The 23,216-nt window shown below is 36.5% G+C and overlaps 1 protein-coding gene across 8 annotated transcripts in view; it reads right to left on the bottom strand.

The window, feature by feature from the left end:
- Positions 1-23,216, bottom strand: part of ATRNL1 (attractin like 1) — an 815,618-nt gene that overhangs the window by 685,225 nt on the left and 107,177 nt on the right. For all 8 annotated transcript variants that reach the window (XM_024985963.2, XM_059882070.1, XM_059882071.1 and 5 more), the window contains exon 9: positions 22,042-22,225. In XM_024985963.2, coding sequence (XP_024841731.1) covers positions 22,042-22,225 — 184 coding nt within the window. The remainder of the gene's footprint in view (positions 1-22,041; positions 22,226-23,216) is intronic.

Here is a 23,216-nt window from a genome sequence, read left to right as displayed (position 1 = left end):
TTCATAGGATGAAGTAGATTCACCCAAGCTAGCATACGCATAAATCCCTCCCCCATGTAGCCAGTACCCCAAACACACCCCGCAGACAGTACACTTGAGTTTCTACACGTCATGCACGAGCACACGTGTATAACTGGCTCCACTCTGTTGAGTGGCAAAATGTGCATAACCTTGCACACTTTAGGCACTTGCACACTTCAGGCAATGCCCTGGGCAAAATAAAGAACAGGTTCTCCGGAGCAGGCCTGGCTTTGCGGAGTGGAGAAAACGCAATCTCTAAAACGTATAAAAACTCACGTAACTCAATAGAAAAACAAAGAGAACAATTTAATTAAAAATGAGCAGAGGATCTGCAGAGACACTTTTCCAAAGAAGACAGTCAGCAGATACATGAAAATCACTCAACAAGGAAATGCAAATGAAAACCACAATGAGATACCACCGCCCACACACACGTACTTGTTGGAATGTATTATAAAAAAAAAAACAGGAAATAACAAGTGCTGGTGAGGATGTGGGAAAAGGGAACACTTAAAAACTGTTGATGGGACTATAAATTGGTTCAATCACTGTGGAAAACAGTATGGAGGTTTCTCAAAAAATAGAACTACCAAATTATCCAGCAATTCCACTCTATTTATCCAAGTGAAATAACTATTTCAAAAAGATGTCTGCACCCCCATATTCATTGCAGCATTATTTATAATAACTAAGGCGTGGAAACCACCTGAGTGCCCATCAACTGTTGACTAGAAAAAGCTAGAGAAATATTATTCAGCCACAAAAAAGGAAATCTTGCCATTTCCAACAACACAGATGGACCTTGAGGGCGTTACACTAAGGGAAATAAGTCAGAGAAAGGCAAATACATTATGATCTCACTCATATGTAGAATCTAAAAAAATCTTTTAATGAACTTATAGATATGGAGGCTAGATTGGTGGACACAAAAGGCAGGAGGTAAAAGGTGCGTGAAATGAGTAAAGGTGGTCAAGAGGCATAAGTTTCTAGTTATATGACAAGTAAGCCCTGATAATATAATATTCAGCATGGTGATTATAGCTAACAATACTGCATTATATGTGAAAGTTGCTAAGAATTTAAAAGTTCTCATCACAAGAAAAAATAATTCATAACTATATGTATAAGTTAACTAAACTTACTGTTGTAATCATTTTACAACACAAACATGTATCAATTCACTAAGCTGTACACCTAAGATTAATATAATGTTATATGTCGATTATATTTTAATTTAAAATAATGAACAAGTTTGAAAAGCTAAGTGTTGGCAAGGATGTGAAGAAAAGATATAGAAGTACTACTGATGGGAATGGAAACTGGTTTAGTCAATTTGGAAAACAGTATGGGCATTCCTGAAAAAAATAAAAATAAAAACTGAACTGCCAAGAGCTGCATATGATCAAGCAATCCCACTTGTGTGTGTGTGTATATATATATATCCAATAGATACAGCAAAAGCCTTGAAAAATTCCAACACCCTTTCCTGATAAAAAAAGAACAGCCAACAAGAGAGAGACAGAAGGTAAATTCCTCAACCTGGTAAAGCTGAATGGTGCCCACCCCAAGAGATGCATCCGTGTCCTAATCTCCAGAACCTGGGAATGTTACCCTATTCGGAAAAAGTATTTTTTTCAGATACAATTAAATTAAGGATTTAAAGATGAGGAACTCATCACAGTTTATCCAGTGGACTTAAGCCAATGACAAGGGTCCATTTAAGAGACACACAGCAAAGAGGAGGAGGTAAGGTAACTGGCCTAATACTAAATATTTAAAAAACAAAGATCATGGCATCTGGTCCCATTACTTCATGGCAAACAGAGGGGGAAAGGGTAGAAGTAGTGACAGATTTCCTCTTCTTGGAATCTAAGATCACTACAAATGTTGACTGCAGCCATGAAATCAGAAAGACAATTGCTTCTTGGCAGGAAGCTATTATGACAAACCTGGACAGTGTGGTGAAAAGCAGAAACATTACTCTGTCAACAAAGGTCCCTATAGCCAAGGCTATGGTATTCCCTGTGGTCATGTATGGCTGTGAGAGCTGGACCATAAAGAAGGCAGAATGCCAAAGAACTGATACCTTCAAACTGTGGTGCTGGAGAAGACTCTTGAAAGTCCCTTGGACAGCAAGGAGATCAAACCAGTCAGTCTCAAGGGAAATCAACCCTGAATACTCACTGGAAAGACTGATGCTGAAGCTGAAACTCCAGTATTTTGGTCATGTGAAGCAAACAGTAGACTCATTGGAAAAGTCCCTGAAGTTGGGAAAGATTGAGGGCAGAAGAAGGGGGCATCAAAGGATGAGATGGGTGGATGGCATCACCCATGCAATGGACATGAACTTGGGCAAACTTTGGGAGATGGTGAGGGACAGGGAGGCTTGGCAAGCTGCAGTCCACGGAGTCACAAAGTCGGACACAACTGGGCAACTGAACAAGAACAAAAACCAGAATGTAACTATGGCAGCAACTGGAGTGGTTCAAGCACAACTCCGGGAACACTAACAGGCCAAGCTAGAAGAGGCAAAGAAAGGCCTTTTCCCTGCACTTCTGGAAGAGGCATGGCCATGGTTACACTTTGATTTTGCATTCCTGGCCTCCAGACCTGTAACAGAATATCTTTTCATTGTTTTAAGCTACATAGTTTGTGGTAATTTGTTACAGCAGCCTAATACAAAGGATATCTACAAAACTAACAAACAAAACACACAGCTAACATCATAGCTAACATCATACTTCGGAGAAGGCAATGGCACCCCACTCCAGTACTCTTGCCTGGAAAATCCCATGGACGGAGGAGCCTGGTAGGCTGTAGTCCATGGGGTCGCTAAGAGTTGGACACGACTGAGCAACTTCACTTTCCCTTTTCACTTTCATGCATTGGAGAAGGAAATGGCAACCCACTCCAGTGTTCTTGCCTGGAGAATCCCAGGGACGGGGAGCCTGGTAGGAGGCCATCTGTGGGGTCGCACAGAGTCGGACACGACTGAAGCAACTTAGCAGCAGCAGCAACGTCATACTTAAAGGTCAAAGACAAAATGTTCTCTCTCTAAGATCAGGAATAAGCAGGGGATTTTTACTCTTGTCACTTCTATTCAACTTTGTATCTGAGATTATAGAAAGGAAAATGGGCAAGAAAATAAAATGCTTCTAGATGGGAAAGGAAGAAGTAAAACTCTACTGGTAAATGACATGATCTTACAGAGAAATTCAAATAAACGTACAAAAAACTGCTATAGCTAATAAATCAGTTCAGCAAGTTTGGAGGCTAAAAGAACAATGTGCAAAAAATAAACTGTCCTTCTATTACAAGAAATGAAAAATATTAAGATAAAAATAATAAAACAATTTTCAACAGGATCGAAAACAATAAAGCACTTAGAAATAAATTTAATGAAACACATAAAATTTATACCAGGAAGACAAGAAAATATTGAGGAGAGAAATTAAAGACAGCCTAAAAAATGAAAAGATATCTTTTTACCCAGATTGGAAAACAAAATATTGTTAAGATGGTCATACTCTCCAAACTGATCTACAGATTCAACTTACTCTATAAAATCCCAATTGGATGTTTTTTAACTGACAAACTCTTTGTAAGTAAAGCTATGACAAATACAGCATAGTTAGAAGCAGAACCATCGCTTTGCCAACAAAGGTCCGTACAATCAAAGCTACAGTTTTTCCAGTAGCCACATACAGATGTGAAAGCTGGACCATAAAGAAGGCTATGCACCTAAGAATTTTTTCTTTTGAATTGTGATGCTGGAAAAGACTCTTGAGAGACTCTTGGACTGCAAGGCAATCACACCAGTCTATCCTAAAGGAAAGCAATCCTGAATATTCACTGGAAAGACTGCTGAAGCTGAAGCTCCAATAGTTTGCCCACATGATACAAAGAGCGGACTCACTGGAAAAGACCCTGATGCTAGGAAAGATTGAGGGCAGGAGAAGAGGGTGACAGAGGATGAGATGGTTGGATGGCATCACCGACTTGATGGACACTAATTTGAGCAAACTCCGGGAGATAGTGAAGGGTAGAGGAGCCTTCAGTCCTGAGATCGCACTTAGCAACTGAACAATAAAAACAATCCTATGATTCATGTGGAAATTCAAGGGCCCAAAATAGCCCATTCAAAGAAAGGAAAGAATACTCTTTTCAATAAATGGTGTTAGGGCCACTGGATATCCAAAAGAAAGAAACTGAACCCTTCCCTTACAATATATACAAAAATTAACTAAAAAGTGAATAAAATGCCTAAATTTAAGAGCTACAAGGGATAAAACTTGTAGAAGAAACTGTAGAAACAAACATTCCTTGCCTTGCATTAGGCAAAGGATGCTTAATATGACACCACAGGTGTGACAAAATGTATAACAGATAAGAGAGTCTTAAAAATTAAAAAATCTTGAGCTTCAAAGGACACTAAAAATAACATGAAAACTAACACACAGCATGGAAGAAAATATTTATAGGTCATGTATCTGATAAAGAATTTATATTTAGAACATATAAAGTACTCTAACAACTCTAAGAATAATAACTCTAGGAATAGAGGGGCATTTCCTCACCTTGATAAAAAAAAATTATCCAAAATTTATGCTTAATGGCAAGAAAACATATGCTTTCCTTCTAAGAAAAAGAAAAAGACAAGATATATTCTGTACCACTCCTATTCAACATTTTACTGGAAGCTCTAATTACTGCAATAAGCCAAAAAAGAGGAGGAGGGGGATAAAAGATATACAAAATGGGAAGGAATAAGTAAAACTGTCTTTTCACACATAACACGATCATCTATGTACAAAAAACCGAACAATCAACAACAATAACAATTTTAAAACTCCTGGAACTAATAAGTGATTATAGTTTCAGGATACAAGGTTAATATATGAAAGTCAATCGCTTTCTTACATACCAACAATAAACAATAGATACTTGAAATAAAGACACAACACCATTTACATAGCACCCACACGAATTGAAACAGGTATAAATCTAATAAAATGTGGATAAGATCTACATTAGGAAAATTACAAAACTCTGATCAAAGAAATCAAAGAAGTAAATAAAGGGATAGTCCATATATATGGACAGGAAGATTTACTATTATCAAGACATCGCTGCTCCCAGTCTAGTCTATATATTCACTGCAATCCCAGTCAAAATTCTAGGAGGAATAGTCAACACAATATTGTGGGAGAAGAACAAACTCAGAAAACTGACATTACTTGACTTCAAAACTTACCATAGAGATACAACAACCAAAACAGCATGGTACTAGGGGAAGAACAGACACACAGATCAATGGAACAGAACAGTGAGCCCAGAAATAGACCCACATATAGTCAACCGGCTTCTAACAAAAACAACTCAACAGAGAGAGACAGTCATTTCAAAAAATGGTGCTGAAACAACAGGACATCCCAATGCAAAAAAAAGAAAAGAAAATTGACAGATCTAATACCTTTTACAAAAATTAACACAGGATGAATCATAAGACTAAATGTAAAATACAAAACTATAAAACTCCGTGAAGATAACACAGGACAACCCCAGGGTGGCCATGAGATTCATGACTCTTTAGATACAGCAACAAAAGGACAATTTATAAAAGAAAAATGCTAAGTTCAACTTCATTACAATTAAAAACTTAAGTTCTCTGAAAGACATCATTCAGAGAATGAAACAGTACGCCAAACTTGGAGAAATTATTCCCAATAAATATCTGATAAAGTACTTGAATCCAAAACATACAAAGAACTCTTAAAACTCGACAATTAGAATATAACGCAATTAAAAGTTGGCAGAATATCTGAAAATACAGCCTTTCAAAGAAGACATAAAGGTGGCAAAATAAGTATATGAATAAATCTTCAACATCATAGGGCATTCAGTTCAGTTCAGTACAGTCACGCAGTCGTGTCCAACTCTTTGCGATCCCATGAATCGCAGCACTCCAGGCCTCCCTGTCCATCACCAACTCCCAGAGTTTACTCAAACTCATGTGCATCAAGTCTGTGATGCCATCCAGCCATCTCATCCTCTGTCGTCCCCTTCTCCTCCTGCCCCCAATCCCTCCCAAAATCAGGGTCTTTTCCAATGAGTCAACTCTTCGCATGAGGTGGCCAAAGTATTGGACTTTCAGCCTCAGCATTGTCCTTCCAATGAACACCAAGGACTGGTCTCCTTTAGGATGGACTGGTTAGATCTCCTTGCAGTCCAAGGGACTCTCAAGAGTCTTCTCCAACACCACAGTTCAAACGCATCAATTCTTCAGTGCTCAGCTTTCTTCACAGTCCAACTCTCACATCCATACATGACCACAGGAAAAACCATATCCTTGACTAGACGGACCTTTGCTGGCAAAGTAATATCTCTGCTTTTGAATATGCTCTCTAGGTTGGTCATAACTTTCCTTCCAAGGAGTAAGCGTCTTTTAATTTCATGGCTGCAATCACCATTGCAGTGATTTTGGAGCCCCCCCAAATAAAGTCAGCCACTGTTTCCCCATCTATTTGCCCTAAAGTGATGGGATCAGAGCCATGATCTTAGTTTTCTGAATGTTGAGCTTTAAGTCAACTTTTTCACTTTCCTCTTTCACTTTCATCAAGAGGCTCTTTAGTTCTTCTTCACTTTCTGCCATAAGGGTGGTGTCATTTGCATATCTGAGGTTATTGATATTTCTCCTGGCAATCTTGATTCCAGCTTGTGCTTCTTCCAGCCCAGTACATCTCATGATGTACTCTGCATAGAAGTTAAATAAGCAGGGTGACAATATACAGCCTTGACATACTCCCTTTTCCTATCTGGAACCAGTCTGTTGTTCCATGTCCAGTTCTAACTGTTGCTTCCTGACCTGCATACAGGTTTCTCAAGAGGCAGGTCAGGTGGTCTGGTATTCCTATCTTTTTAGAATTTTCCAGAGTTTATTGTGATCCACATAGTCAAAGGCTTTGGCATAGTCAATATAGCAGAAATAGATGTTTTTCTGGAACTCTCTTGCTTTTTCCATGATCCAGCGGATGTTGGCAATTTGATCTCTGGTTCCTCTGCATTTTCTAAAACCAGCTTGAACAGCTGGAAGTTCACAGTTCACATATTGCTGAAGCCTGGCCTGGAGAATTTTGAGCATGACTTTACTATCGTGTGAGATGAGTGCAATTGTGTGGTAGTTTGAGCATTCTTTGGCATTGCCTTTCTTTGGGATTGGAATGAAAACTGACCTTTTCCAGTCCTGTGGCCACTGCTGAGTCTTCCAAATTTGCTGGCATATTGAGTGCAGCACTTTCACAGCATCATCATAGGGCATTAGGGAATTACAAATTAAAATAATGACTCACCACTACCTATTAGAATGGCTAAAATTCAAAACATTAACACCAAAAACTAGCAAGGATGCAGAGCAACATTTATTGCTGGTAGGAATGAAAAATTGTATAATCACTCTTATAGCACTAAACATAATCATAAAAAACTAAACACACTTACCACACAATCCAAAAACTGTTATCATTGGTTGAAAATTTATATTGATGCAAAAAAAGTTTATAGCAGCTTTATTAATAATTGTCAAAACTTGGAAATAACCAAGAGGTCCTTCAGTGGGTGAATGGATAAACAACTGTACCACATCCATACCACAGAAAATATTCAGTGATAAAATAGGCTATTAAGCCATGAAGAGACTTCAAGGAACCATAAAAACATATTGCCAAGAGAAAGAAGCCAATCTAAAAAAGGATATATACTGTATGATTCCAACTATATATCATTCTGGAAAAGGCAAAGCAATGGAGACAGCAAAAATATCAACAGTTGCCAGGGGCTGGGCAGGGAGAGCAGGAGGTGAGCACATGATTTCAAGGGCAACTGAAACTATTCTGCATGATACAGTGCAGTGGAACATGTCATTATACACGGTGTAAACCCACCGGACCTACAACACGAAAGTAAATCCTGATGTAAACTATGGACTTTAGTTAGTAACAGTGGATCAATATTGACATCAATTGTAACGAATGTACCAGACTAATGCAAAATGTTAATAATAGACTGGGGATGGGGAACATATGCAGGTATTTGGGCATGCTTGCTTGCTCCCTACCTTTTGCTAATTTTTCTTTAAACCTAAAACTGTTCTAAAAAATAAAGCCTACTAATCAAAAGACAACCAGAAAATAAAGTGATAGTGATAAAAATTACAGCTGCTTTTCCAGATATGATACCTTTACTACAATATATAAACCAACCTCCAGTACCTAATAAGCAGATACTTATTAAAAAATACATGAATTGTAAAATGGGATCTGGATTTCTCACTTTCAAAAGGGATTTGGGATTTACCAGCATGAAGGAGAGGAAGTCTAAAATAAATCCTATAATGTTGTATTACATTATTATGCAGCTTAGACAGATATACAGTAATAAAGATATACACCAATTTCTATAAATAGATACAGATGTATGTTTGTAAATCTCCTGGCTCTATCTTCTGACAGGATCTATAAACAATACTAGAGATCTCTTCAAGAAAATTAGAGATACCAAGGGAACATTTCATGCAAAGATGGGCTCAATGAAGGAGAGAAATGGTATGGACCTAACAGAAGCAGAAGATAGTAAGAAGAGGTGGCAAGAATACACAGAAGAACTATACAAAAAAGATCTTCACGACCCAGTTAATCATGATGGTGTGATCACTCACCTAGAGCCAGACATCCTGGAATGTGAAGTCAAATGGGCCTTAGGAAGTATAACTAGGAACAAAGCTAGTGGAGGTGATGGAATTCCAGTTGAGCTATTCCAGATCCTGAAAGATGATGCTGTGAAAGTGCTGCACTCAATATGTCAGCAAAGTTGGAAAACTCAGCAGTGGCCACAGGACTGGAAAAGGTCAGTTTTCATTCCAATCCCAAAGAAAGGCAATGCCGAAGAATGCTCAAACTACTGCACAATTGCACTCATCTCACATGATAGTAAAGTCATGCTTAAAATTCTCCAAGCCAGGCTTCAGCAATATGTGAACCATGAACTTCCAGCTGCTCAAGCTGGTTTTAGGAAAGGCAGAGGAACCAGAGATCAAATTGCCAACATCCACTGGATCATGGAAAAAGCAAGAAAGTTCCAGAAAAACACCTGCTTTATTGACTATGCCAAAGCCTTTGACTGTGTGGATCACAATAAACTGTGGAAAATTCTGAAAGAGATGGGAATACCAGACCACCTGACCCACCTTTTGAGAAACATGTATGCAGGTCAGGAAGCAACAGTTAGAACTGGACATGGAACACCAGACTGGTTCCAAATAGGAAAAGGAGTACGTCAGGGCTGTATATTGTCAGCCTGCTTATTTAACTTATATGCAGAGTACAACATGAGAAACGCTGGGCTGGAGGAAGCACAAGCTGGAATCAAGATTGCCAGGAGAAATATCAATAACCTCAGATATGCAGATGACACCACCCTTATGGCAGAAAGTGAAGAAGAACTAAAGAGCCTCTTGATGAAAGTGAAAGAGGAGAGTGAAAAAGCTGGCTTAAAGATCAGCATTCAGAAAATGAAGATCATGGCATCTGGTCCCATCACTTTAGGGCAAATAGATGGGGAAACAGTGGCTGACTTTATTTTGGGGGGCTCTAAAATCACCACAGATGGTGATTGCAGCCATGAAATTAAAAAGGCGCTTACTCCTTGGAAGGAAAGTTATGACCAACCTAGATAGCATATTAAAAAGCAGAGACATCCTTTACCAACAAAGCTCTGTCTAGTGTAGGCTATGGTTTTTCCAGTGGTCATGTATGGATATGAGAGTTGGACTGTGAAGAAAGCTGAGCACCGAAGAACTGATGCTTTTGTACTGTGGTATTGGAGAAGACTCTTGAGAGTCCCTTGGACTGCAAGGAGATAGAACTAGTCCATCCTAAAGGAAATCAGTCCTAGGTGTTCATTGGAAGGACTGATGTTGAAGCTGAAACTCCAATATCTTGGCCACCTGATGCAAAAAGCTCACTCATTTGAAAAGACCCTGATGTTGGGAAAGATTGAAGGCAGGAGGAGAAGGGGACAACAGAGGAGAAGTTTAGAGGGCATCACTGACTCAATGGACACGAGTTTGTGTAAACTCCGGGAGTTGGTGATGGACAGGGAGGCCTGAGGTGCTGCGGTTCATGGGGTCACAAGGAGTTGGACACAACTGAGCAACTGAGCTGAACTGATAAACACATCAAAAAAGTAATAAACATACCCAGTCCCCTAATCTTGTTTTTAAATACAATTATATACTAGTTTCCCTCATAGCTCAGTTGGTAAAGAATCTGCCTGCAATGCAGGAGACCTGGGTTTGATTCCTGGGTCGGGAAGCCCCTGGAGAAGGAACTGGCAACCCACTCCAGTATTCTTGCCTATAGAATCCCTATGGACAGAGGAGGCTGGCAGGCTACAGTCCACGGGGTCTTAAAAGAGTCGGACACGACTTAGCGACTAAACCACCACCAACCAACCATACACTAGATGCAATCAAGGTTCCTTGAAGACATAAATGACTTACTCAAGCAGGGAAACTATAAGATGTAAAAAAAAATTATTTTATGCCTGTGCCAACAAGTATAGAAAGGCACAAGAGTGATTGGGGACGTGTCTAAAGAATACAGAACACTTACTGAAATAGTTCACAGAGGCCAAATCTGGGACACTTTGGGCACCAAAAGAAGGAATAGTAATAGATTATAAAACATTGAATAAAATAAAAATCTATCCTTTCATACTGATATAAGTGAACATACAACTTGGGATATTTATACAGAAAAACATTAGCATACCACCATATGGTAATCATCATAGTAATAACTGTTTCTCACAAGAATTATTAATGGATGCTAAAACTAGTATAAAATATATGGAATCTAGAAAGTGCTGCTGATGAACCTATCTGCAGGGCAGCACTGGAGATGCAGACAGGGAAAAGAGACTTACAGATATGACCGGGGGAGATGAGGGAGAGAGAAAGTGGGATGAATGGAGAGAGTCGCATGGAAACATATGCAATTACCACACGTAAAATAGATAGCCAATGGGAGTTTGCTGTATGACTCAGGGAACTCAAACAGGGGCTACCAAGAGGAGGACAATGGAGTGGGAAGTGGGAGGGAGGTGCAAGAGAGTGGGGACATATATCTACCTATGGCTGATTCATGTGATATATGGCAGAAATCAATACAATATTGTAAAGCAATTATCTTCCAGTTAAAAATAATTTTTTGAAAAAATTTAATGAGAAACTGTGTTTACATAAGCTAAAAGTAACCCCCACAAGGTTATTATTTTAAAAAGAAAATTGTATCTTTACAGAGGAGAAACCTGAAAACACTTTAACCATTACTTTAACCAAAATATAAAGTTAAACTCTACAGAAGGTTCACAGCAGCCTCACTCACAATAGCCCAAAGAAAAAGCAACCCAACAACTGTCCATCAACTGATGAGTGCATTAACAATACGTGGTATATTCGTACAATGGAATATTATCCAGCCATTACAAAGAATCAAGTGCAGAAACATACTACAGCATAGACGAATCCTGAAAAAATTATCCTAAGTGAAAGAAGCCAGATGCAAAAGGTCACATACTGTACATTTCATTGACATGAAATACTGAGAATAGGTAAAACTACAGAGACAGAAAGTAGATTAGTGGTTTCCAAGGGATGGAGGGAAAGGGTAGAGGAAAGAACAGGAGTTCTTTTAAGGGAGAAGGAAATATTCTGAGATTAGTGATGGCAGCATAACGTTATCAATAAACAAAAACCACTGAATTGTAAACTTTAAATGGTTAAAATGGAGAATTTTATGTAACAAGATTTCTTTTTTCCAAAAAAATAGTCATAGAAGAACACATTATACTGTTCTACCAAAATGCAAACTCTGAATATAATCATGAGGAAACATAAGACACACTACTTTTTTAGTATTTCTAAGTATAGTTGAAATCTTTTTTTAAGTTGAAAAAATGGAAAAAAATATCAAATTTATAATTACAGCTGTAAGTTGTAAATGATAATGTTTTGTATGTATCTTATGTGTTAAAACATACTGTGCTTTTGTTATTGCGTTTTAAAGGAACACAATAATAGAGAAAACAACTTCAACAATAGGATAAAAAAATTTGAGGTCTCTGTTACATAAAAGCCTTGACACAGAAGAAAAATGAAGATGTGAGCTCCTGCTACAAGCTCTACAAACACGTACATGCAAAAAACATTATGAGACATCTCATTTAACGAGGCTAAGAAATGGAGACCCTAATGGCCCTGGTACCAAAAATCATTACAGCAAATTTAAAGTCTCTTAGCAAAGGATAATACCAATAAATAAAACATCCTAAAATACAAAAGGAATCATTTTTGAGAAATGAGAATTTCTACAAATACAGGATGTTTTAGATAATGCTTTTGTGGTACTATATTAAAATCTCAAAAAAATCTCTGAAATCACATATACTTGAAATATGTTTTCATAATGATGTTAATCTGGTTCCATGAAATGATTTCCTATAGCTTCTTAAATTTGATATAATGAGAGTTATTTTTACATTAGAGTATTCAAAGCTGACTCAATGGACATGAGTTTGAGAAAACTCTGGGAGACCGTGATGGACAGGGAAGCTTGGCGGGCTGCAGTCCATAGGGTCACACAGAGTCAGACACAATTGAGCGGCTAAACAATTCAAAGCTACTTAATGAACTATCAAGATTTTGTGATTTCTCTAAAAATGTAACTGTCAGAGGTTTTGGAAAAGTGACACAAGACAATTTCACAAATATGTTATTAGTTAGCAGTATTCTACAAAATACTGATGAACGTGCCATTGGTGTGTTTATCCTTGACAATCTCTCTGCATAATAAGTGTCTGAAATACAGTGTATTTGTATACTATATTTATATTTACATGTACTGTTTTTATGAAAAAGTGAGGGTCACTCAGTTGTGTCCAGCTGTTTGCAACCCCGTGGACTATAGCCTGCCACGCGCCTCTGTCCATGGAATTCTCCAGGCCGGAATACTGGAGTGGGTAGCCGTTTCCTTCTCCAAGGGAATCTTTCCAACCCAGGGATCGAACCCAGGTTTCTCACATTGCAGGCAGATTCTATACCCTCTGAGCTACCAGGGAAGCCCACAATATTTATATATATTTGTATATAGTATATTTGTATACTATATTTGCATATATAATACATTTGTTGAATATATAGCTATAAAACTATTTCATAGGATACATAGATTACATATGTGTATGAATGTATTCAAATTTAGCAGAAACTGTCAACAGGTTTTTCAGAATGCTTCTACCAGCTTATACACACTTGGATAAACCACCTTATAAATTTTAACCATTTAGGTGGATGTGTAGTGATATCTGAGTGTTATTTTAAATTACCTTGTGGTAATTGAGGTTGAGCAGTTTTTAGTATGTGTTTTTGTCGTTTGGATATATTTTTGTTCAAGTTGCTTCCCCATTTTCTACTGAGTTGTCTGACATTTTCTTGCTGATTTGTAGTACTTCTCTATATATTCAGGAAAAGTGACCTTTGTTGACTTTATGTATTGCCAGTCCCTCCTACACTGCAGTTTGCCTTTTCAGTTTCTTAGTGATATTTTTACATGTATATAGTTCAGTTTATCATTTTTCCTTTATTGAGAATACTGTTTAAATTCTATTTTTAAAGTCTTTCTTCACCAATAAAAACAAAGACATTTATCTGTTATCGTCTACAATATTTATTATTTTGTACTCTACACCTAGATTTACATTGATCTGAAACTAATTTTTGTGTATGAGATGTAAAACAGGGCCCTGGATTCATTTATTTCAATTGTATAACCACTAACCCAGAATCATTTATTGAAAAAACAACTCTCTAGTGCCGACTGTGTCCGTACTTAGTCGCTTAGTCATGTTCGACTCTTTGCGACCCTCCAAGCCCCTCTGTCTATGGGATTTTTCAGGCAAGAATACTGGAGTGGGTCACTGTTTCCTCCTCCAGGGGATCTTCCCAACCCAGGGATTGAACCCACGCCTCCAGTATCTTCTGCATTGCAGGAAGATTCTTTACCCACTGAGCCATCAGGAAAGCCCCATGTTATAAAGTTCTGATAAATGTGTAAGTCTATCTGGGGAGTTCCTATTTGCTATAATGGTTTATGTCCCTATCTTTGCAGCAATACTTAATTACTGTAGCCTCACATTCATGAGATCCTGAAGAGAAGACTTTCAGCTTTGTTCTTCTAAAAGCTAGTTTTAGCTATGATTGATCCTTTGAATTTTCATATAAATTTTAAAATAGGCATGTCAACTTGTAAAAGAAAATACTTTCTGCAATTGTGTTTTGGGATTACATTAAATCTAAAGATCAATTAGGACAGAATAGATATCTCTACAATACTGAGTATTTCAATTAATTATCATAATACATTGGGTTGACCAAAAAGTTCACTGGGGTTTTTCTGTAGGATCTTATGGAAAAGCCCAAATGAACCTTTTGGCCAACCCTGTATCTTCCATTTATCTAGGCCTTCAATTTCTCACAAGGTTTTTGAGTTTTCTATGTAAAGATCCTGCATATATGTCATGACATTTACTTCTCACATTTTTGACATCCTAATCTTATATTAATTTTAAATTATCATTTTCCAATTGTTCTTGGTATATAGAATTATATTTTCTTTATATTGACCTTATGTCAAGCAAACTATTACCTATGTATCTTTTATACTTTGTTATTTCCTTTTACTTTAATTGTATTATTGCACTGTCTGGATATTCCAATACAATAGTGAATAGAAACAGTGATAGTAACCACTCTTGTTCATTCCTAACTCTAAAGGGAAATTTTTCAACAATACACTCTAATGTTTGCAATAAAGTTTTTCTTTTATTACATGAACAGTTTACTTCTATTCCTACTGCATTAGAGGTTCTTCATGAATATAAGTTAAATTTTTTATAAACATCCTATGTATTGTTTGAGAAAAATATATGCCTTTATTTCTTTATTTTTTTAATGTGTTAATTATTCTTTCATGAAATTTTATTTAATCTTTTATTCTTAAAGTGAATCCAAATAATGTATTATTCTTTCCATAAATTGCTGGATTCACCTGCTTTTTTATCTATTTTAATGAAAAAAGATAACACTATAATCTCCTTACTGTAATATCTTTTTTCATATTTTTGTCTCAAAGTTTTGCTACTCCATAAAACTGCAAAATAATTATTTCTGTTCTCTGAAACTTTGTGAATGACTGGTGTTATTTCTATATACTTCTTAAATATCTGGGAACATTCACAAATAAAGTTATCTGGGCCTGGAGAGTTTGGGGTTTTATTTTGTCTTGCTTTGTGTTTGTTTCTTTAATGGAAGAGGATTTCAAGCATAGACTCTACTTCTTTGTTATAAGATTATTCCAATTTTCTGTCTCTTCATGCATCAATTCTAGTAAGTTTCATTTTTCTAGGTATTTGACATGGCCCATTTAATGTTTTTAAATTAACTGTTACTCTCATACAGTTGCTTATCATGTTCATTTATTATCATTTAATGTCTATAATGTCCATAATGTCCGTTTTCATTCTGAAAATTGGTTATTTGAGTACACAGCCATCCCTCAGTATCTGTGGGAAATTGGTTCCAGAAGGCTCGCCAATTCCAAAATCCACAGATGTTCAAGATCCTTACATAAAATGGCATACGACCTATACACATCCTCCTGTATAATCTAAGTCCTTTCTAGATTACTTATAACACCTAATACAATGTAAATGCTATGTAAACTGCTGTAAACACAATGTAAATGCTAGGCGAGTAGCTGCTGGTGCATGACAAATTCAAGTTCTGTTTGCTTTTTTGAACTTTCTTTTTAATATTGTCAATCCATGACTGGTTGAACCCACACATACAGAAGACCAACTGTGATCTCTGTTTCTAAATCTGAGTGGGGATCTATCTCCACAAACAACCAACTTTGCTGATTTTTGATGGCTGTATCTCTATCACATGTTTGTTTTCTATTTCACACTAATTTGTGCTCTATCTCCTATTGTCTTACTCTACATTTATTCATCTTATTCTTTCTTTGAGATTAATCTCCTGCTTATATTCTGACTTCTTGAGGTTAAGCTTAGACCACTGATTTTCAGGCTGTTTAAAATATTTTCTAATAAATGCATTTAAAGTTATAAATGTCTTTATTTGACAGCATCATAATCATCTTGTACTATTATTCAGTACAAATGTTTTCTAATTTTCTGCATAATTTAGTTAACCAATTTTAAGGAGTTTACTAATTACAGACATCCTTTTCTAGTTACTTTTTATTTATTTCACTGTGGTTAATTACTTCACATGATTTCATTCTTTTTAAATTTCTTTAGACTTGCATTAAAACCCAGGATAAGGTAAATTTTAGAAAAATGTTCCCAGGGTACTTGAAAACAACATATATTCTGCAGTCATAAGATAATATGCACTCATATTTGGGGTTTTTTTGGTTAAAAAAAACTCCAAAATTATAAATTGAGCTTTTCAAATCTTTTCTATCTTTACTGGCTTTTAGTGTTCAAGAACTAACAGTTACCAAAATAACTGGGTTTAAAACATCATACCATGATTTGTCCCATCTTCTGTCAGTTTTGCTTTACTTACCATAGAGTTATAAGGTACATTTAAATTCAGAATTATTATATTTTCCAGGCATACGCCTGACTTAAATTCTCATTGGTCTGATAGAATAAAATTCTGGAACAGATGGGAATACCAGACCACCTGACCCGCCTCTTGAGAAACCTATATGCAAGTCAGGAAGCAACAGTTAGAACTGGACATGGAACACCAGACTGGTTCCAAATAGGAAAAGGAGTACGTCAAAGCTGTATATTGTCACCATGCTTATTTAACTTATATGCAGAGTACATCATGAGAAACGCTGGGCTGGAGGAAGCACAAGCTGGAATCAAGATTGCCGGAAGAAATATCAATAACCTCAGATATGCAGATGATACCACCCTTATGGCAGAAAGTGAAGAGGAACTAAAAAGCCTCTTGATGAAAGTGAAAGAGGAGAGTGAAAAAGTTGGCTTAAAGCTCAACATTCAGAAAACAAAGATCATGGCATCTGGTCCTATCACTTCATGGGAAACAGATAGGGAAACAGTGGAAACAGTGTCAGACTTTATTTTTTAGGGCTCCAAAATCACTGCAGATGGTGACTGCAGCCATGAAATTAAAAGACGCTTACTCCTTGGAAGGAAAGTTATGACCAACCTAGACAGCATATTAAAAAGCAGAGACATTATTTTGCCAACAAAGGTCCTTCTAGTCAAGGCTATGGTTTTTCCCGTGGTCATGTATGGATGTGAGACTTGGATTGTGAAGACTGAGTGCTGAAGAATTGATGCTTTTGAACTGTGGTGTTGGAGAAGACTCTTGAGAGTCCCTTGGAACAAGGAGATCCAACCAGTCCATCCTAAAGGAGATCAGTCCTGGGTGTTCATTGGAAGGACTGATATTGAAGCTGAAACTCCAATACTTTGGCCACCTGATGCGAAGAGCTGACTCACTTGAAAAGACCCTGATGCTGGGAGGGATTGGGGGCAGGAGAAGAAGGGGACGACAGAGGATGAGATGGTTGGATGGCATCACCGACTCGATGGACATGGGTCTGGGTGGACTTCAGGAGTTGGTGATGGACAGGGAGGCCTGGTGTGCTGCGGTTCATGGGGTCGCAAAGAGTCCAACATGACTGAGCGACTGAACTGAACTGAACTGAGTACAATTATACCAACATTCTTTTGTTTCGTGATTGCATAATATGTATCTTTCTTCCACCCTTTACTTTCAATTGCTCTAAATACCTTTATACTTTTTGTATATTTTCTAAGAAGCATATGGCTAGGCTTTAATTTTTATAGCCAGTCTAAAAATCTTTAGCTTTTGATTGGAATATTTAGTCTCTTACATTTAGTGTAACTGGAATATTTCCTTCTTCACTTTTAGTGTAATGATGACATATTTGGATTTAATTAAACCATCTTCCTTTATATTTGTCCCAATTTTATTTTGTTCCCTTTCCATTCCTTTCTTGTTTTCTTTCAAATGCACTAAGTAGTCTTCTTATTCTTCCCTCTCTTCACTTGTTGGACATAGAGTGCTTTTTTGTTACCTAATGATTATAATATAAATCCTTAACTAATTATGTCCACTTTAAATTAGTTTTCTAATTAATTCCCATATAATATGAAGACCTTAGAAATACTGAACAACATTTACCCTTCTTCCTGAGTTATATGCTGCTATTAACAATCGTTTAAATTTTGATATATTTAAGCCTCTATTACCATTATGAAAGTGAAAGTGAAGTCGCTTAGTCGTGTCCGACTCTTTGCAACCCCATGGACTGTAGCCTACCAGGCTCCTCTGTCCATGGAATTTTCTGGGCAAGAGTAGTGGAGTGGGTTGCCATTTCCTTCTCCAGGGGATCTTCCCGACCCAGGGATCAAACCCGAGTCTCTGAGCCACTAGGAAAGCAATTACCATTAAACCATCCTCCTTTATATTTGTCCCAATTTTATTCTGCTCCCTTTCCATTCCTTTCTTGTTTTCTTCCAAATGCATGAAGTAGTCTTCTCATTTTTCCCTCTATTCACTTGTTGGACATAGAGGGCTTTTTTATAATTACCATTATACTATTTTACAATAAATAATCACTTAGATTTACCCTTTCCATTTCTCTATTCCCTCCAGTATCCAGGATTATTTTTCTTCTACTTCAATAGAATTTTCTTTATTTATTCAGTATTTTCTGTATTACAGATCTGCTATTGTCAAATTCAATTCTTGTTTTTCTGAAAAGTCTATTCTTTGCTTTCATTTTTTAAGGGTTTTTCACTGGGTAATTTTGGACAGATGATTATCTTCCTTCAGCTATTTGAAGACACCATGCCTTCTAGATTCCATTTTTCCAATTAAAAAAATATCATTTGTCAGTCTTAGTGTTGCTCCTTTAAAGAGAATATGTCTTTTTCCCCTCTGGTGGCTTTTCTCATTCTATTTGGGTTTTCATCAATTTTGCAATGATATTTCTAAGTGTATGTTTCTTTGTACTCACCCCTCCATACTCATACACAATTTGTAAGTGGACATCTTTTGTCTTAAAAATTCTCAGGCATTTGAGACTTCAAATAGCGCTCTACATTATTTTCTCAATCCTCTTCTGGACTTCAATCACATGCATGTTACAATATTTCCACATGTCCCTCATATTTCTTTCCCTCTTTTATTTTTCATTCTTTGTCTTTCTTTATTTCAATATGATCCATCTTCTGTTTCACTAACCTCCCCCTCAGCTATGTCTAACCTGTGTTCAGTTCAGTTCAGTCGCTCAGTCGTGTCTGACTCTTTGTAACCCCATGAATTGCAGCACGCCAGGCCTCCCTGTCCATCAACAACTCCCGGAGTTCACTCAGACTCACGTCCATCAAGTCAGTGATGCCATCCAGCTATCTCATCCTCTGTTGTCCCTTTCTCCTCCTGCCCCCAATCCCTCCCAGCATCAGAGTCTTTTCCAATGAGCCAGCTCTTCGCAAAAAGTACTGGAGTTTCAGCTTTAGCATCATTCCTTCCAAAGAAATCCCAGGGCTGATCTCCTTCAGAATAGACTGGATGGATCTCCTTGCAGTCCAAGGGACTCTCAAGAGTCTTCTCCAACACCACAGTTCAAAAGCATCAATTCTTCGGCACTCAGCCTTCTTCACGGTCCAACTCTCACATCCATACATGACCACAGGAAAAACCATAGCCTTGACTAGAATTTGTTAATAATCAATTTTCCAATTCTATAATTTCTACTTGATTATTTAGTAATCAAGTTAGTATAAGTTTCCAGTTGTCTGTCAATATTTTCCTACCTGTAATTCCTCGATCATAAAATCCTAATTATTTTATAATTTCTTTAGGAAACCACCATTATCCTATTGGTATATTTCAAATGGCTGGGTTTTTTTTCATGGCTTTTCTTTTTCTAAGACTTACTATTTTTTGTTTTGCAACATATATTGTAAATGAACTAATTTGAGCCTCTGTATGATACTATCTTACTCAAGAGAGGATTTACTTTTCTCTGTCACCAATTTAGGCCATGGGCAGATTACCATAATCCAATCAAAGAGCATGATGTTTCAAAGATAAGCTTATCCTCACTCTTAGGTTTAGAACTTCAGGGAGCAGACTACATCATTAATAAAAACCTCTCTTCCTTGGCACACCTAGAAATACAACTTGGTCCTCCATATTGATTGACAAAAGTTCTGCTCAGTTTCTCAGGAAGCTTTCAGGACTCACAATTGTTTCCTGAACAACAGTTGTACAAAATGCCAGTCATACCTCCTTTGTCATTTACCTCTCCTAAATCTTGACCAACATATTCTTACTGTCTTTATAGTCCTCTCATGCCTTAAAAAGAGGTAATTTCTAATTTTTCTAAGTGGAAATTATAGTCCAGAATAATTAACTTCACCACTGAAAAATAATTTCTCCAAATACACATCTTCTAAAAGTTCAGCAAAGTAGCCTATCTACTAAAATATAATACTGCATTTTATTTAAACTAAAAAAAAAAAAAATTTAATTAGCAAAGCTACTCAAAGGAAAAGTCTTTCATTTTCTTTAATTCTGTCTTCCTTTTTTTTTCCAAGTAAAGTAAAAATCAGAATATATGTGTGAAAGTGAAGGGCACAGAACAAATCACAATTCAGTGGAAAACTGTATTTCATTTAAACATATAGTTAATTTCATGTAAGTTTAAAAGAATGTTTAGTATCTTAGAACAAAACACTGGTCTCTTTCCAGATCTTAGAAAAGAAAATGAGTACAACAAAAAGAATCTAAAAAAAGAGTGAATATATGCTTCACTTTGCTGTACACTTAAAACTAACACACCACTTAAATCAATTATACTTCAACTAAAACTTTTAAAAAGAAATAATTGCTGAAAATTTTCCAAATATAATAAAAACTTTAAATAAAAATAGCATATTGGTCAATAAAACTCATATACATAGAAAAATCAATAAATGAAAAAATAACATTTGAAACATAAGAAAAAATTATGGCTGTGAATAAACAATTCGCTAAACAAAAAACACAAGTGCAAATGAACGCATAAAAATATGCTTATTCACTATATCAATCAGGATATGCACATTAAAATATCAGTAGGATACCATTCACATCCATTGCACTGGCAAAAGGAAAATATCCTCATAATTATTAAGTATTGATGGGACTAAGAAGAAACAAGAACACTTATACCCTGCTGGAGGAAGTGGTACGTTATCACAGTGACTCAAAAAGCAATTAGGCTTGCTAAATGTGTCCTAAAGTTGAGGATGTGAATATCCTCAGATACAGCAATTTCACTTCTAGAGATGCACCCTAGGGAAACTCTTGCTTATGTAAAATGACTGGTTCAAGATGTACACTGTAGTATTATTTATAACAACAATAAAAGAAAATTTACCTAAATGTTACAGCTTTGTATTTCACAGGAAATTAGATGATGAAACTGAACAAATGCTTTCAAAATTTACAACTGACAATAAAATATGAGTGTAAAGAAAAACAAATCCCAGTACAGATAATGTCAAAACTCAAAGATATATTGGTAAGAAAACTGCTCTTCTGAACTGCACACAGTATCAGCACTTATGAGTGATTTATACAGAACAAGACTGTCTACAGGACTGGAAAACACTGCAAAGTCAGTCATTTACAGTAAAGATGGCTACAGAGAAAATGCATTATGTAGTGCCTCTGCTACATAACAGACTATCATTAGTCAAAATTAAGATGGGAAAAAAGTCAAGAATACCTCCCTGAAAACATTTAATACACACCACTATTATACAAATATAAAATAGAACAGTGCCCAATTTTCCCATCATACTTCAGCCCAATCTACTCACCAAGTCTTTGGGTTAACTTCATATTTATAAAGGTCATCTACCAATCCATATTTGTTGCCTGGCAATGCTTTATAGCCTCCATGAACATAAATGGACTTTGTTATTTCATCATACACACTGGTATGGCCATATCCCCCTTGAACAATAGCTCCTTTAGTTTCTGGAACAAGCCAAGTGTTTGATGCTATAAGAGAAAGAAGATAAAATGTGAACTTAAATAGTATTTTTAAAAAACTAATATACCACCAAACTACCAACGAGTTCATTCTAATACCACATTTTATGAGTAAAGTATATCTAATAATAATTTAAAGTATTAAATATGTGCTAGTTACTATGTTGGGTGCTAAAGACCAAAGGTGATTAAAACTGGCCTCTTTGTAGATTTTAATTAAACTTTGAAATATTGAAAATATCTAATTTTTTGTATATGCAAGAAAAAACTAAACCTTATTCTCACATATATTTCTGTATCTGTAAATAACCCTGAAAAAACAAAGATTTAATAAAAGTTTGTGAGAGGTTATTATGTTACAGGCTGAGGTAGTCACTGACATTACAAAGACTAAAAAGATAAGACTCTTGTCTTAACAATTTTTAGCACTGTGCTAGTCTTTTATCTCTTGGTTATAAGTCTCACTATCCCTTCTAAGAGTCCTTTGTATTACTGATAAAAACCTAAAAATTAAATTTCCAAGACTCATTTGACAGATGTGCTACCATCAGTTTCCAGTAATGAAAGGACTTGGGAGACAACAGAAGGCAAATGGAAGAAAGACATTCTACTTTCTTTCTTCTCTAGCAGTAGGAACAGGTAGGTGCTACTGGGCAATGGCAGTGGTGGTTTGACAGCAACAGGAGCAGGCGCAGCACTTGCTCAGTGGCAGAAGCGGCATCTACAGAAAGCAGCTCACCTACAAACGTGGTCCTAAGTTCCAGCCCGGGTATGCAGCAGCTCCAGATTTCTGACTAATTCCCTCACTTTGGTGTCTCTAGTACTACTGTAATTAACTCCCTATTTTAAGTCCCATTCTACTTGATATATCTAGAAGGGACTCTCATTTCCATAGCAAATTCACTGAAACAAGTTCTAATCATATGCAAGAAATGCTTTTAAGAATATGCAAATGAAAAACTACATATCTTTTGGCCTTAAAGGAATTTAGATTATAAAG

This window comes from Bos taurus, chromosome 26 (assembly GCF_002263795.3).
Source record: "Bos taurus isolate L1 Dominette 01449 registration number 42190680 breed Hereford chromosome 26, ARS-UCD2.0, whole genome shotgun sequence".
Lineage (NCBI taxonomy): Eukaryota > Metazoa > Chordata > Mammalia > Artiodactyla > Bovidae > Bos > Bos taurus.
Note: the sequence above shows the minus strand (reverse complement) of the source record. Positions and strands in the feature narration are given on the sequence as shown.